This window comes from Zeus faber (assembly GCF_960531495.2).
Source record: "Zeus faber genome assembly, chromosome: 19".
Taxonomy (NCBI): domain Eukaryota; kingdom Metazoa; phylum Chordata; class Actinopteri; order Zeiformes; family Zeidae; genus Zeus; species Zeus faber.
In genome coordinates, this window is record NC_137206.1 from 18,351,862 (window position 1) to 18,366,519 (window position 14,658).

The 14,658-nt window shown below is 45.2% G+C and overlaps 2 protein-coding genes across 2 annotated transcripts in view; both read right to left on the reverse strand.

The window, feature by feature from the left end:
- wasf3b (WASP family member 3b) overlaps positions 1-3,081 on the reverse strand; it is a 10,931-nt gene extending 7,850 nt beyond the window's left edge. Inside the window, exon 1 of the mRNA XM_080020659.1 lies at positions 2,982-3,081. The gene's annotated coding sequence lies outside the window, so the exon portion shown is untranslated. The remainder of the gene's footprint in view (positions 1-2,981) is intronic.
- A 1,601-nt stretch (positions 3,082-4,682) lies between these two features.
- On the reverse strand, positions 4,683-13,747 carry cdk8 (cyclin dependent kinase 8). Its single transcript, XM_080019863.1, has 13 exons — positions 13,477-13,747; positions 12,072-12,147; positions 11,663-11,773; positions 10,322-10,462; positions 9,167-9,224; positions 8,918-9,049; positions 8,695-8,838; positions 7,683-7,752; positions 7,342-7,414; positions 6,804-6,901; positions 6,486-6,573; positions 6,174-6,332; positions 4,683-5,738 (listed from the first exon to the last, which is right to left on the reverse strand). Exons 1-13 carry the CDS (start codon positions 13,602-13,604, stop codon positions 5,613-5,615), a joined length of 1,404 nt encoding a protein of 467 aa, XP_079875989.1. The 5' UTR covers positions 13,605-13,747; the 3' UTR covers positions 4,683-5,612.
- Between the last annotated feature and the right edge of the window lie 911 nt (positions 13,748-14,658).

The window sequence follows — 14,658 nt, forward strand, 5'->3', positions numbered from 1 at the left end:
GGGAGAATTACATCATCAGCCGCTGCCATCCAAAGGCCGGCAACAAGGCCGTGTCTTAAAGCAACAGCTCAGCACTCAACTTCAAATAAATACAATTAGGGAATACAGATTAAAAAAAACCCTGTCCGTATAAGTAGGCAGACGGACGGGGATCCGTCGACGGATGGATGGCTATTACACGAATAAATGCTTTTTGCTTGTTGTGTCTGCCTGGCATGGCAATCACATCAGAGAGGCAAAATAAGGAGGGGCTGTGGGCAAACACAGCGAGTGATGGAGGAAGGAGGGGCCTCGTCTGTCGGTGAGGAACAGGGGACAAGTGGCGGAAAGGGAGAATAAATGAGGGCGTAGGATGGGTGTGTGTATGTGTGTGTGCGTGTGTGTATGTGTGTGTGCGTGTGTGTGTGTGTGCTCGTATGAGTGAGAGACAGAAAGAATGAAATGGAGAGAGCGAAGGACGGAAATTGAGAAAGAGATTGAGGGGCGAAGTGTGTGAGAAGGAGACTGTGGGAGTGGGACAAAATCAGTGTGTGTGTGTGCTGCAGGGTGAGAGTGTGTGTGTGTGTGTGTGTGTGTGTGTAGAGGGGGGTGGGGGGCGGGGGGCCAGTAGGGACCTCGAGGGAAGCCATTGAAAGGTTCTTGGGACAATAGAAGTCCGTTCACACGGCAACAGTGTGAGTGCTCCAATGCATTCCACCCCCCCCACACACACACACACACATCTCCCCCCGACCTTCTTTAAGGCCCCCTGTCCTCTTCCCATGAGTACAGGGAGAACTCCTCTGTCCCGTGCGGGGGGCGAGGCGGGGGGAGGAGCGGCAGGAGGGGGGCCTGGGAGAGGGATTCGGGCCTACACAGGGCGACAGGGAGGCCTATAGAGTACGGACCAGGGCGAATGCTGAACACGCGCCTCAATCTTTCTAAATGTGTCGCCCGCAACATCAAGACGGAGCGCATTAGTTCTGCCAGGCGTACGCGTACAACCATGCTCTCTCACTCCCACTCTCCATCTCTTTCTCCGCTGTACCTCCCTCCTTCTGTCTCCTCTTCCCTCTTGATCTTTTAGTGTCACACCCACATTTCTGGGCTCATTACTACAGTCGAACATATCCACACACACTCACAAACCCACCAGGTAGCGTCTTGGATGCCCTGTTAGTGGCCTATAAACAGCCCCATCAGCAGGACAGATGTCCTTTGAACCTAAAGAGGGAAAACATCCGGCTACATCCAGAGCTCTCCTCCAGCACACTTACAATCCCACACACATACAGATGCAAACGCACGCGCGCGCGCACACACACACACACACACACACAGATAGGGGAGGCTTTTTTACTACGGATGTGAGAACTCCATTAAGGTCTGACAGGAGAGGACATTATCTATTGATGAGGCCGGCGTGGCTTCTTGCATTGCCGGCCGCTTTCCGAGTCCTGATATTGTGAATAATGCAGCGCAGATTACGTCAGGTTACGCTGCCCTAAATATGACGTTAAAAAAAAAAAAAAACTCCCACTGTGACACTGCACCAAGGAAGCCACACCAGGAATGTCTATGCATTGGGTAGTACTATGGTGCTGGAGACAGGGTGGGGGTGGGTGGCCTGCTAAAAGAAAGTTACACATTGGTGGCTATGTGTGTTAAAGTTGTTACAGAGGAGACCATATTATCATTATTATTATTTATATTTGTCATACCAGTAATTGTTTTACATTGCAATTATATATATGTATAATGTTAATTGCATATTTCCATTTTAATTATTATTATTATTATATTTTACTTATTAATTTATTATAATTGCCTGTTTTGATATGTGCTGCTGGAAACACTGTCTATCCATCTATCCATCAATCCATCTATCTATCCATCCATCCATCCCCATTTCACTGCATATTTGTATGAAGGTATGTATATGTATGTGACCAATAAACCTCTTGAATCTTGAATCTCGCCATCTATCTTTCTATCCATCTATCTATCCATCCATCCATCCATCCATCCCCAATTCACTGCACATTTGTATGAAAGTATGTATATGTATGTGACGAATAAACCTCTGGAATCTTGAATCTATCCATCTATCTTTCTATCATCTATCTTTCTATCCATCTATCCATCTATCTATCTTTCTATCTATCTATATGTTATTGTTAAGCTGCTGTAAGGAAAAATGATTACTCACCGAGTCACAGAAATTATTGATATTTTTGGAAGCCCATAATCCAATTACTTTTCTCATTAATTGCCTTCATCCACTTCCAGTCACGTTGATGTGACCTCAGACTGCTCTGCTGCCGGATAACACTAAGTTATTACATTGGACTGCTTTACCATTTTAAATCCCCGATTCACTTTCTCTCTCTCCCATGCGCGCACGCACGCACGCACGCACACACACACACACACGCACGCGCGCACGCACGCGCACGCACACACACACACACACACACACACACACACACACACACACACACACACAGGCGTAAACCAATGGCTAGAGCGATCAATCAATGTTCCGCACCGTCGCTCTTAGTTACCGACGGCGTGACCCACATCTGTTTACCACTTTCTCTCCAGTGTGAATTTAAGTCCGATCGTCACACACTCGCGCGGGGGTAACAGCCCATCGCTGGCCGCGGTCGCACGCGTTGATTTACAGAACCGGTTCTGCGAATTCAATATTTTATCTGACCAACCATGTATTTAACACGCGCAAAAGTTAAGACAACGGAAAGCAGGAAAATAAATAAATCACAAAAAGATATATATATACATATATATATATATAATATTATAATACATTATCCCCAGCTGGGGGTCGGTCCACCACTAATGACCAGTGGTCGATCGGACGTATAGTTTGGTCATTCGCGTAAAGAAAAAAAACCCAATCCCTCAATCGTAAACACCGGCCTTTCTTGATTGCGGAACGAGGGTGCCGTTCGTTGTAGTAGAAGGTGTCGTTTCGCCCTCACCAGCGCTCGAAATGACAGAAGAATTCAGCCCGTCCGCATGTCCCGTTAGTTACTCCGGCGAGCGCTGCCGTCCCGTGCGGCCCCCAGCCGTCTGGCCGCGGCGAGCGATCCGCCGAGGGAGGGGCGGGAGCTTAGCGGGCGCCTCCGCCAGTCGGCGTCACGCAGACGGGGGATCGGGACCAATCCGAGGGCTCGAAAGATATGATTGACGGGTAGGATGGGGGGGGGGGGAGGGGAGGGGCGGGGGAGCCTCCGCCCCGGCGTTGGGAAGGGCGGGGTCACGGTGGGTGCGCTGACGAGTTTGACGCGAGGCTCCGGGAACGACCCGTCCGCGGCGAACGAGCCTCCCAGAAACGAGTCGCGGACCGGTTTGCCGGTTTGCCGGTTTGTCTCGCGGTATCGGCGACGCGTGGGCGTTCGATCCGTTTTTACCGATTCGCGAGCGAAGACGACGACGCGCGCGGGCGCGCTCCCGGGTGTCGGGAGTCAGACAACGGAGCATCGCCAGCTCGCACACTGGAGTGAATCACAGAGGACTGGATTCATGTGGTCAAATGGTGCATGTGGCCGATTTGAATTTTGCAATAATAATAATAATAATAATAATAATAACGACAAAAGTGAATTATTGTCGTGGTTCACACGTTCCAATTTCCCGGTCCATCGCTGACAAGGAAGTCCTCCCTCGCTCGCCCTTGCATCACGCACACTGCATCAAATGCACGACGAGTCGGGCGTCCGAGCGACTCCTTTCTGCCACTGAGTGACATGTCAGGAACCGGATCCGAAAAAAGGGAGTCGAACCCTCCACCACTATAGCGCTCGCTGACTGAAAGAGGCTTATGGTTTTTGCGCAACCCGGGGGGCTCCTCGTTCCGTGTTAACATTTGGGGCTTAAAAGAAACACGTTCGGGGACTGTGTGTGGGGGGGTTTAGTCATCGACATTTAAAACAGTTCAAACGGTGCCAAATGAAATAGTTCCAGGATCTGGGCGGGGAGAGGGATTTTAGGGAGAGGATCACGCGTGGTACAGTGGTGTGTAGAATCCAGTGAAATACTAAGGATGCACCCCCCCCCGCCATGTGTAAAGATGTTTTCATTGTTTAAAAATAAAATACAATTAAATTCAATAAAGTATAACAAAAACATCCTGTGCTATTCTGGGAAGATGATTTTCCACTGAAATGTATATCCTTTCATCTCTGACCTGAAATTAATTCTAACTACACTGTCATCATATCTATTTATCATATTTATCAAAATTCCAGTCTCGACCTATACAGTGAACAGTGTTTCAAAAACATTTAGGAAAACTGATTAGATGCATATTCTACATGCTGTGTAAAATTGTGATTTAAAATACCAATTACCAATTGTGTGATGGCACTCATTTTGCAGGGTGCAGGTAACGCTTGAAACATTCCATGTCTGATGCCATTTTTAATCCTTTTCATCTTTTATGATGCATCTTTTGTTTAAATTCCAGAATCCTCCTGAAATTTTACAATCTTCAAATTGCTTGAAGTCATACTTGATTTGACCCTTACGCGGTAGAATAATATGAGAACTAATATATCAATCCATCTATCTACAGAGTGGTAGCTACTGAAATTGACCACATACCTCAGGTGCTTATATTACGTTCATCAATAGACCCAAAATTTCAACCTTATCAATATTTTCCATTTTTATTGTCAGGATACTTGCTTCATGTAAAATATTTCAATACAATACAGTACAATGCATGTTTCACCTGTCCTCCACATGATTGTTTGGTTTTGTCATGAAGTTCTAAGGCTTGCCCACAGCATAAAACAGCGGATCGGCCTGCCAAGGCAGGCGGTTCAGCCATTCTGGCCAGTAAAACAAAACCATGGAAACGGATTAAATTATATACTACTAAAAATTTTTTTTTTTTGTCCTTTCTGGATAAAACCCTCGACACCACGGCTTCGGGGGCTCCACATCCTCCCACCATGCTTCACAGCAGCTCAATTCGGTCCTCAGCTAAGGCCGTAAGGTGGCCACACACAAAACAGACAGACAGACAGTAGAACAGACGGACAGGGACTCTGTCGATGCTGGCAGTCACATAGCAGCTTTTAGTCTCATCCAAATTTCAACAGGAAGTGGGGAGCTGAATGGGGGAAGGAAATCGGAGGGCGGGAGGGGAGAGAGACTTATTTGGATAACGGATATTGGGTTGGGAGGTTGTGATAGACTAACAGGCTTTCCCTAACCAAGCCATCTCCTGTTTGTTTTATTATGTCTAGCTACCGAAAAAGAGCTTGGATTCTCTCGTGGTCGGGAGCCCGCGGCCATGACGCGCTTGTTCAGCAAACAGGTGGAGGGGGGGAGTGAGCGTACGCGTTCCTCCTCACCCCCCGCTACCCATAACGTCGCTCGCTCTCGCTGTGCCGTGTAGCAGTGTTTTTAACGCCGGGGAGTAAGGTGGGTGCTCTTGAAGACACGTGGACTGGTGCAGTGGAAGGCGTCCTTAGCGGGGCGGAGAGGGAAGGGGAAAACATCCCCACATGCCCCGGTACATTCTCCCAGGTGGGCGTGGCGACGGCGAGGAGGGCGCGCGCGTGTGTGTTAGCGCGTGTGCTGTCGGAGGGGCGTAGCGGGGCTCAGTAGCGGTGGGTCTGGTGGGAGTACTGCGGCGGCTGCTGGGAGGTAGAGGAGTATCCCATGCTGCTTTGGGGCAGTGATGTGCTTGGTCCGGGGTTCTGGTAGGCAGCATGTGGATTGGAGCGCTAAAAGGAGACAGGGACGCGGAAGAGACAAAGTAAATCCGTTGGACTGAATTGGGTATGAACAGTTTTACATAGCCAGAAAATACCCAATTGCGGTTTATTTTCCCCCAATATTGCAATTTGATTTATGACATAGATAAATAGATAGATGGATAGATGGATGGAAAGATAGAGTTACTATCAATAGGATACAATGACTTGACACATGAGTACGTAGTAGAGTAGCTCGATCCGTCCAAAAACTCTGACCATGAGTCAGACACATATTTAATAAAAATATAACTTCTAAAAGTCGGACCTTCTGTGAAAATCTTGAAAATCGCGATATGAAATCAATGATTCCTTCCAGCCCTACAGTGAATGCATCAGTTGTCCTATTGACAGGGACTGTATTTGAACATACAAAATGTGTGAAAGAGAGAGAGATGCCCATACCTGGTAGTCTGAGGTCATAATGAGGCCACCTGAGGTAGTGGTGGGCGGCACCACTCGCACTTTCTTCAAAGGCGGACCCTGAGCGTGGCTGTTGTCAGGGTTACCAGTATGCCCCGCCCCGTTGGTGTGGTTGTTCCCCTGTTGCTGCTGCTGGTTTTTCTGCGGGCATGAGTACGCCGGCCGAAAGAAGCCTTTATCAGACGCTCACAAACGCAGGGAGCTCGAGAAAATATCCCCAAATGTCTCCCGCGCCCGCCACACGGTGAAACAAACACCCCAAACAGCCCGAGGTATAAGGTAAAAGGTACGTACATTCCTTACTTTGTCGGCCTTGTCCTCTGGCTCTTCCTCCGTCAGGAACTCCCTCTTGGGGTAGGGAATCTGGCAGCCTGCAAACACACTGGGAAAAGGACAAAAAGACTTGTCACTTTAATTTGACGTTACCATGACTTGGAGCTAAATGAATAAAAGCCATGAACAACATGGTAGAGTTCCAGGGGCCATGTGGGCTGAGATCAACAGTAGCACAAGGGGGGGCTAGACACTGGGTAGTGTGATTTATTTGTGTGTGTGTGTGTGTCTGTGTGTGTGCGCGCGTGCGTGCGTGCGTGCGTGTGTGTTCCCACTCACTCAGATGTGGGCAGGGGTTCCTCCAGGAAGTAGGGGTCCTGCATGGCCTGCTCGGAGGTGATTCTACGGATGGGGTCCATAGTCAACAGCTTCTGAAGCTTTGACATCCAACAATGTTAAGATTCCCCCAAAAGGACAGAAAAAAAACCCCCAAAAAAAACAAAGCGGAAACAAAGATGATCGGTAAAATGTTCAGGGGACAGAAGACAAATCGATGGGCAGCTTATACTGATACATACTTGGAATATTGGTCCCAGAGCTATATTTTCTGTACTGAAGTCATAATAAACACTTATTGATAATACTCACTCATTTATGGTCAACCCTCATGATATTGATGTTCTCTGAGGGTTGATTAAAGGTATCCAAACACAGATTGTATTTACTATCTAGACTTTACGTCTTAGCTATTTTATATGGATTTGTTGTTTTACGCTTGCTTCATTTCTCTCGCTGCTTGAAAAAACAATTCCAGTTTTACCTCCAGGGATCATGGAATTCACTATGATATGAAGATATCACAGCTCAGATGTCTTACCAAATGAAAGGCTTTGCTGTCCGGCTTGACCTTGTGTTTTTCCATGTATTTTATAAGGCTGCAGTTTGTGTATCTGTGACACAGAGGGAACATGTGTTAGGTTAACGGTATGCGCTTCATGGCAGCAAACGTTTTATTTATTTACTTATAAAAAAAACCCACCCCAATAATAAATAAATAAACAATAAATAATTAAATTATATATATATATATATATATATATTTTTAAATAATACAAAAAATAAATAAGAATTACATTCCACTGCATTAGGTAAAAAAAAAAGCTCCTTGCTATGAATGTCTATGTGAGAAGCGGCGGCGGCGTTGTTCTGAAGACTCACGTGTTCCTCCTGAAATCTTTCATCAGAGTGGAGTGCTCTGGCATCTTCTTGATGTCTTCCCAATCCTTGTCTGTCAAAACGCAGAGGACAGGATGACACGTCACCTTTTACGTTGACAGATTATTCAGTGTTGAGGTCTCGGGTGGGGGGGTGTCAGTCTTTTTGAGGGGCTGGGTGAGTCTGTTTTTTTTTTTGTTTGTTTTTTTAAAGATGCAAATGCTTTATGGATTACCCTGAAATGTCATCATCGCAGAGGAGCATGTTGAGCACTGGCTGCCACTGTAAGAGCTATTTCATTTAGCGCTATTTTTATTGATTCATAATGCTGTGATGTCACATTTCCGTTCCAACAAAAAAAAAAAAAATGGAGAAAAAGGAGGCCATTTGTCATAGTTACAACAAGCCCCAGAGATCTCTTTAATAGCTTCATATAAAAATCTGAATCTCTTTAATCAACAAAAGTAAATAATTGTGTGCTTGTGTAAGAGGGGTTAAGAAAACAACGTCCAAAATTCCAAAATCTCCTCATGGCCCAGTGGAAGCCACAAATAAACATCTTCCGTTCTTCAGATAAACAGCTTATGTCTCGACAACCTTACAGTTTTTTCTTCATGTCGAGTAGCTCCAATCTATGTTATAAGTTAAACACAAAGAGAAATTCATGTTTTGCTTTACTCTGGCAAGTTTGAATTGCTTGTCCAAAGCTGTTAATGCACAGCACAACTAGCACTGTGTCAGAGGAAGGATGTGAGTGTGAATATTAAAAGAATATTGATTTTCCTAATCGGGAGAAGGGTCATTTCAACATGAAGATTTTGTATGTAAATGAAATATTATTTAACTAATAACTTGACGACTCAACAATGACGCCTATTTCATTAGTGCACATTTAGTACACACATTTCCAGGTATAATATTCAAACATGAAAATTACCACAAAACACCACTCCGAAGGTCGTTTTTTACAACTTCAAACGTTCCACCCTAAGGCGCAGGTAGAAGTGAGCCTCACCTGCAGGGAAGCCCATAACGTTAAAAATACGATCCAGCTGGTCGTGGTGGTACGGGTTACTGGTTTTAATGTCTTCCTGGCGACAGTGGAATATGGGCTCGGAAGTCAACAGCTCTGCAAAGATGCAGCCAATTGCCCAGATGTCTGAAAGGGAGAATGTGCAGATATGAGCCTGTGTCCAGATCTTAACACCGACATCGAAACACAATGACTCCGTGCTCACCAATGGCTTTGGTGTAGTGCCTGGCCCCCAGTAGAAGCTCTGGTGCTCGGTACCAAAAGGTGACCACCACAGGGTCCAGATCAGCTAAAGGCTTTAGTGGTGAATTGAAGAGACGTGCAAAGCCCATGTCGGCTGTGGGAAGGACCCGAAATACAAGAGAGGGGAAAAAAGTAATAATCTGTGAATGTTAACTGCCATTGCCATTGATAAATGGGATGAAAATTAAATATAGTAACGCTTTGTACATACCAATCTTTACTCTACCCCTTTCAGGACCTTCCCCCATCACTAAAATGTTGGCTGGTTTCTGAGAGAGAGAGACATTTGTAAAAACATAAAATTATGTAAAACATAATCTATAATCTGTATATTAAACACTGAGAGCATTTGCTGAGGGGAATTCAGATTAATTTGCCACAGTTGGTGAAGTACATGAATATGAAAGGGGCGGCAGGGGGGGGGGGGGGGGGGGTTATGCTGTTTGTAATTAAAGCTCTTCTCTGCTGCCTTCTTGTGGACAAACCGTGCCCACTGCATCTCAAAAACCTGGGCTTCCATTTCTGTCTCACTGCAGTCAGTCGGCGGATGGAAATGGAAGATCGACAATTTAGCCTTATAACCATTAAATAGAACTACAAAACATCTGCAGAGGAATACCTCAAAACAGATGAAAGGACCTTACTCGTTATGACAGATATAAGAGGGCATGGGTACAATATCCTTCATAAAAATAATATATGAAGCCATCCATCAATATGCAATAAAGCAGACGACTACAACATAAAGTCGGAGCTCAAAGACGCCCTCAAAAAATGGGTGCTAAAATTTCTCCAAAAAAGATTTCCATGGAGGATTTTCTAAAATCCTGCCATCCTCTCGCAACCATTAATAAATCATGTTAAAGATTAATTAAATATCGCTTTTTAATGGACTAAAAATGTCTACAGAGCCTTAAGAAACATGCATTAATAAAGTTGGTGGACAACATGAGGCTTTTAAAATGAACACTTGAGTTGAAGTTGAAAAACACATCTGATTGATTTGTTCTGTTCTTTAATGCCATTACGCAGAAATGTAAGCGCAAGGCAAACACACAAGACTTTTCTGGAGGATCCCGTGATTCGGTGGCTTGTCTAATTCTCCATAGACGGTTCTGAAAAAAAAAAAAGAGCGGATTTCTGGGGGGGCCTGATAGATGAAGATTATTGCACCGTTATCCTGCGCCAATTATGGAATCTCCACACATCCTCCACTGTTGATCTCCGCACCACACAAAATGAAATTAATTCTACTGCTGTCTATGGTAAGACAAAATGTTATTTAGTGATCCTTCCACATCCTCCATAATCCTCCTTCCCTGCCCACATCTCTTCTACTCCGCCCTCCCCTGCCCCACTCTCTTACAAGGTCTCTGTGCAGGACCCAGTTGGCGTGGAGGTAATGGATGCCATCCAATATCTGGTAGAGCAGGGACTTGACCATTCCTCTGGGAAGCTGCAGAGGCTTCTTGTTGGCCTTGGATGCTCTGTGGAACTTAATAATATGCTATGGAAACACAGGATAATACCGATTAGTGTGTGTCTGTGTGGGTACATTCGGGAAGGCGGGCACTATAAATATACTGTATAATATTCCCATCTTCCTGCATTTGGGCCATCCTAAATGTACGTCTCAGCTGGAGGCAGTATGAGTAATGCTGATAATGATGCTGTGCGTTCCTGCATATTTGAGGGAGCAGGCTCCGGTGTCAGTATTGCTGAGGAAAATATAATTTAACTCAGTTCTAACATACATACTACATTCACATACACACATCTAGTTAGTTGTAAACACCATCAATTTAATCTATATTCTGGACCTATCTTGTGTGAATGTGTGTCATGTTCAAAGGGATGCTCCAGTGTTTTGGGAAACTGACCCAGATTCAGACGAGATGGTCAATGCCAATTTCATCCTTGGGTGTTCAGTATCGAGATAGCGACAGGCTGCATGCTAACTGTGTTAGCTCGATGCATGGCCACAGAAGGGATCAACTAGCCTAGCTCTTACACTTTCTATCTCTTCAAAAGCTGTATTATTTAAGCAATACATCTTGTGTCTTTATGACGAGTGAAAATAAAAACCTAAAAATTATATCTTTGTTCTTTAAATGCTGCTACATTCCGAATTACTTTCGACTGTCCATCTGCCGGGTGTAGTGAATATCAGCTGAGAAGCGCTGATTCAAGTCAGCTGGGGTAAAAACCTCAATGGCAAGGCCCTGCAACACAACATTACCATCAACAAAACTCATTGGGCTGAACTGGTACCCTACAGCACAAAAAACTGGAGTACCCATTTAAGTACAGTTTTTCTCCACATACGCTTGGTGTAGAATGTGAGTGAGTATATACTGGAGGCAGGGTTAGTAACTGGTGTTTTGGCATTTCTGTGTTTTGTCCCTATATTAAAAAAAGGAAAATAGAAAATGTTCAAATAAATATGTGCAAAACAAGAAAGAGGATAAAAGTGTGACATCTACATATAGTTGTTAATAGATTTTTTTAAAGAGATAATACATTATTTTGAGCTTGTGTTTTGCCAAAGTCAATGGAATTTTCTGAAGTACATTACAATATAACTACAGATGAAAAGAAAAATAATGCAATGTATACCACTGCAATACTGAATAAATACCACAATATGTTTAGCCCTACAATGACAATGCGGGCGCGCGTGTGCGTGTGTGTGTGTGTGTGTATTTACCCAGAGATCATGCTCGGCGTAATCAAAAAGTAACCACACTTTCCGGTCTGCGTGTGATAGGAACACCTTTTGCAGGGAGATGACATTGGGGTGCTTCAGCTCCCGCAGTAGCTGAAAATTAAGGAAGCCTTTGAGAGGAATGCCATGCACCACAAATGCTTAAACATACTCGGGTAGATGAGGCAGTAAAATCCTTGTTGCAAACATAATGACTAGAACACTGCATAAGCATTGTATTTTGCACATTCATTTCATTTGTTTGGCCATTTGTGCCTGTTTTGTTTCATGCCAAATACTTAAGTCAGTAATAGTAATTGTACTTTTATAATCAACATTTGGGTATTAGGTAAGAACCCGAAGGAGAAACAGACAAGAGGACACGATATGACAGAAAAGAAGAGAGACTCACTGCTATCTCTCTGCAGGCTGACATAGAGATGCCAGTGCCTTCAATCTGCTTGAGGGCGTAGTCCTTATCATCCTTTCTACAGAGAGAAAGGGTGAGAGAGGGACATACAGAGCAACATCAGCAGGCGTCCAGACTGTGGGTCCCCTAAGAGTCGCCCGCCCGGAAACATAAAAGGGGGCACTTGGCAGCTGGCACAGTGAATCTGAGAGGAGGCCGAGTTGCATTACCTTCAGATTTGTGTAATCAACCTCACCTCAGAGGCTCAATACAATAGATTGGAGAGGAAACAGACCCGATCTGGCAGCTGGCGAGGGACGAACAGAACACTGGGACTAACTGTTACTCCAATAAAGAGGTTACTCCCCCTCCCTCGATCCCCCTTTGGCCTAAAATCATCTCATAAACCGTCGCTTTGTGCCGCCTCAGACCCGGTCCAAGTCCTGCAGAGCCTCATAAATAGCAGTCTCCCAATGAGAACACAAACATCTTTAAATACTTTAGGGCTCTTTAGTGTGGTTCCGGCAGCCAGTGTGTCCGGGCCATGTTAACAAGCCTGGTATGGTTCTGCCCGTTCGAGTTGCCTCCAGCTACCTCCGGCTCTGGTCCGCACTAAAATAACACTGTCAAAATGCCAAAATGATGTGAAATCAAAATGCAGAGGAAGGCAGGGCTGCAGTTTAATATAGAAATTACCACTATGGTAATTTTGGTAATAAACCAATATGGATTTAATACATGGCATCTACTGATGAATATGTGGCTGTGGCAGGGCAGGTGACTTTGATAAAACATGATTATGACCTTCACTACAGCATTCAAAGTGATAAACATCTAAATTCAGGAAGGTTGTGGGTGGGAATCCGACTGGGACTTGTCTGTGTGGAGCTTGCATGTTGAACGTGGGTTTCCTCCCACCCTAAAGGCAGGCATGTTAGGGTTACACACCCCTGAGCAAGGCATTGGCTCTAGATCTAGAATGCGTCCCCGTCTGATTTAATTTTTTAAATAACCACTATTTGACCAACCCCACGTATTTACTTACCATCACTGATCTGAAGTCTAGAAGCTGGAACAAAATATGCTATCAGATAACACTATGACTGGTTTAAATTGCACTTTGACCTGTTATCTCTGGGGTTCTAAACCTGTTTTTAGCTTTCCGTTATTATGCTTTTATTACTCGTTGCTTTTGTATGTATTCGCTATGCTCTGTGTGAAGTTCTTTGGAGTGGCCTTGTGTGAAACGCTATATAAACAGACTTAGCCTAGTTTTACGTCACACATCTCGTGTAGACGCCATTCGCACGTCGTCTCTGGGGGGGGGGGGACAACAAAAATACAACAACAAAACACCCTGGGCGTCTGACGTAGGGTTAAACGGAGGCCTTGCCTGTCACCCACTCACCCGTCTTTTCTCTTGGCTTTGTACACATGTCCGTAGGTGCCTCTCCCCACTTTGCAGCCCTCGTACTCGAACAGATCCTCCACCCGCTCCCGCTCGCCTGTCAGCTTCACCTTGAAGTCATAGTCCATCTTCTCCGCCGTGTCTGCCGGGATTGTCCGCTCCTTCCCCTTTTCGACGAGCTACTTCAACCAGCTCTCTCCGTTTAAAAAAAAAAAAAACAACAACAACAAAAAAAAAACCAAAACAAAACAAAACAAAAAAAACAGCTCGTCGCCTGCCCCCGGCCTGGCACACTCTCTATCAGCCCAGCTTCCACATCGAGTTTACCGGAGGTGAAATGCGTGCGCGGCGGCGGAGGGGGGGTAAAGGGAGGGGGGGGGACGGGACGCGCGGAGCTGTCGGCCGGTCAGGTGCAGTCGAGCGCGAATGTCGCTTTCTCTGGCCGCTGCGTTCCTCAGCCGGTGTCTCACCAGCGGTGCGCTAGGTAACGGCGCGTCGACGTACGGCACCGTCGCAAAGTGTCGCGAAGACTGGAGGCGATTTGTGGAGGAAACGGGAGGGAAGCGTGGAATACCACGTGGAATATAATGTATAAAACGAAAGAAAGCAAACAACGAATCGCCGACTTAGTTAAAAGATAATACGAGGCGCATAACCGAGATGTACTGCAATTGTTATTTTGATAAATACAAAAGAAAAACAACAACAACCCCTTTGTTTTATTGTATACACAGCAAAGATTGCGTTTCGTTGATGGGGGGCGCGCACAGAGAGTTTCTCTCCGTTTTGGTAAAACTTGCTTTTTAACACCGAGCTTTCAACCAAACGACTTGTTTTTATTAGAGGAAAAAAACTGCCCATTACCGAACAAAATACTAGTCCAAGCAATTTTTTTTTTAAATCGAGGTTAACGATGTTAAAACCCTTTAGAGCGACGTCACATCAGAGACAGGCGCCTTGTTTATGTTATGAATACGGACATTAATACATTACGACGAAGGATAACTTAATCGAGACCCGATTTTAAAACCTTGCCAAAAGTCGTTGGTGGTCGCGGAGACGTTTTGCACCAAACGCTCTCACAGTTTAATGGTTATTGTTTGGAACTTCCCCCAAAAAGTGTGTACGCAAGGCAGATGATAGGTAGGAACCAATGTACCGAGGTGTCCTGTTTCTGCCGGA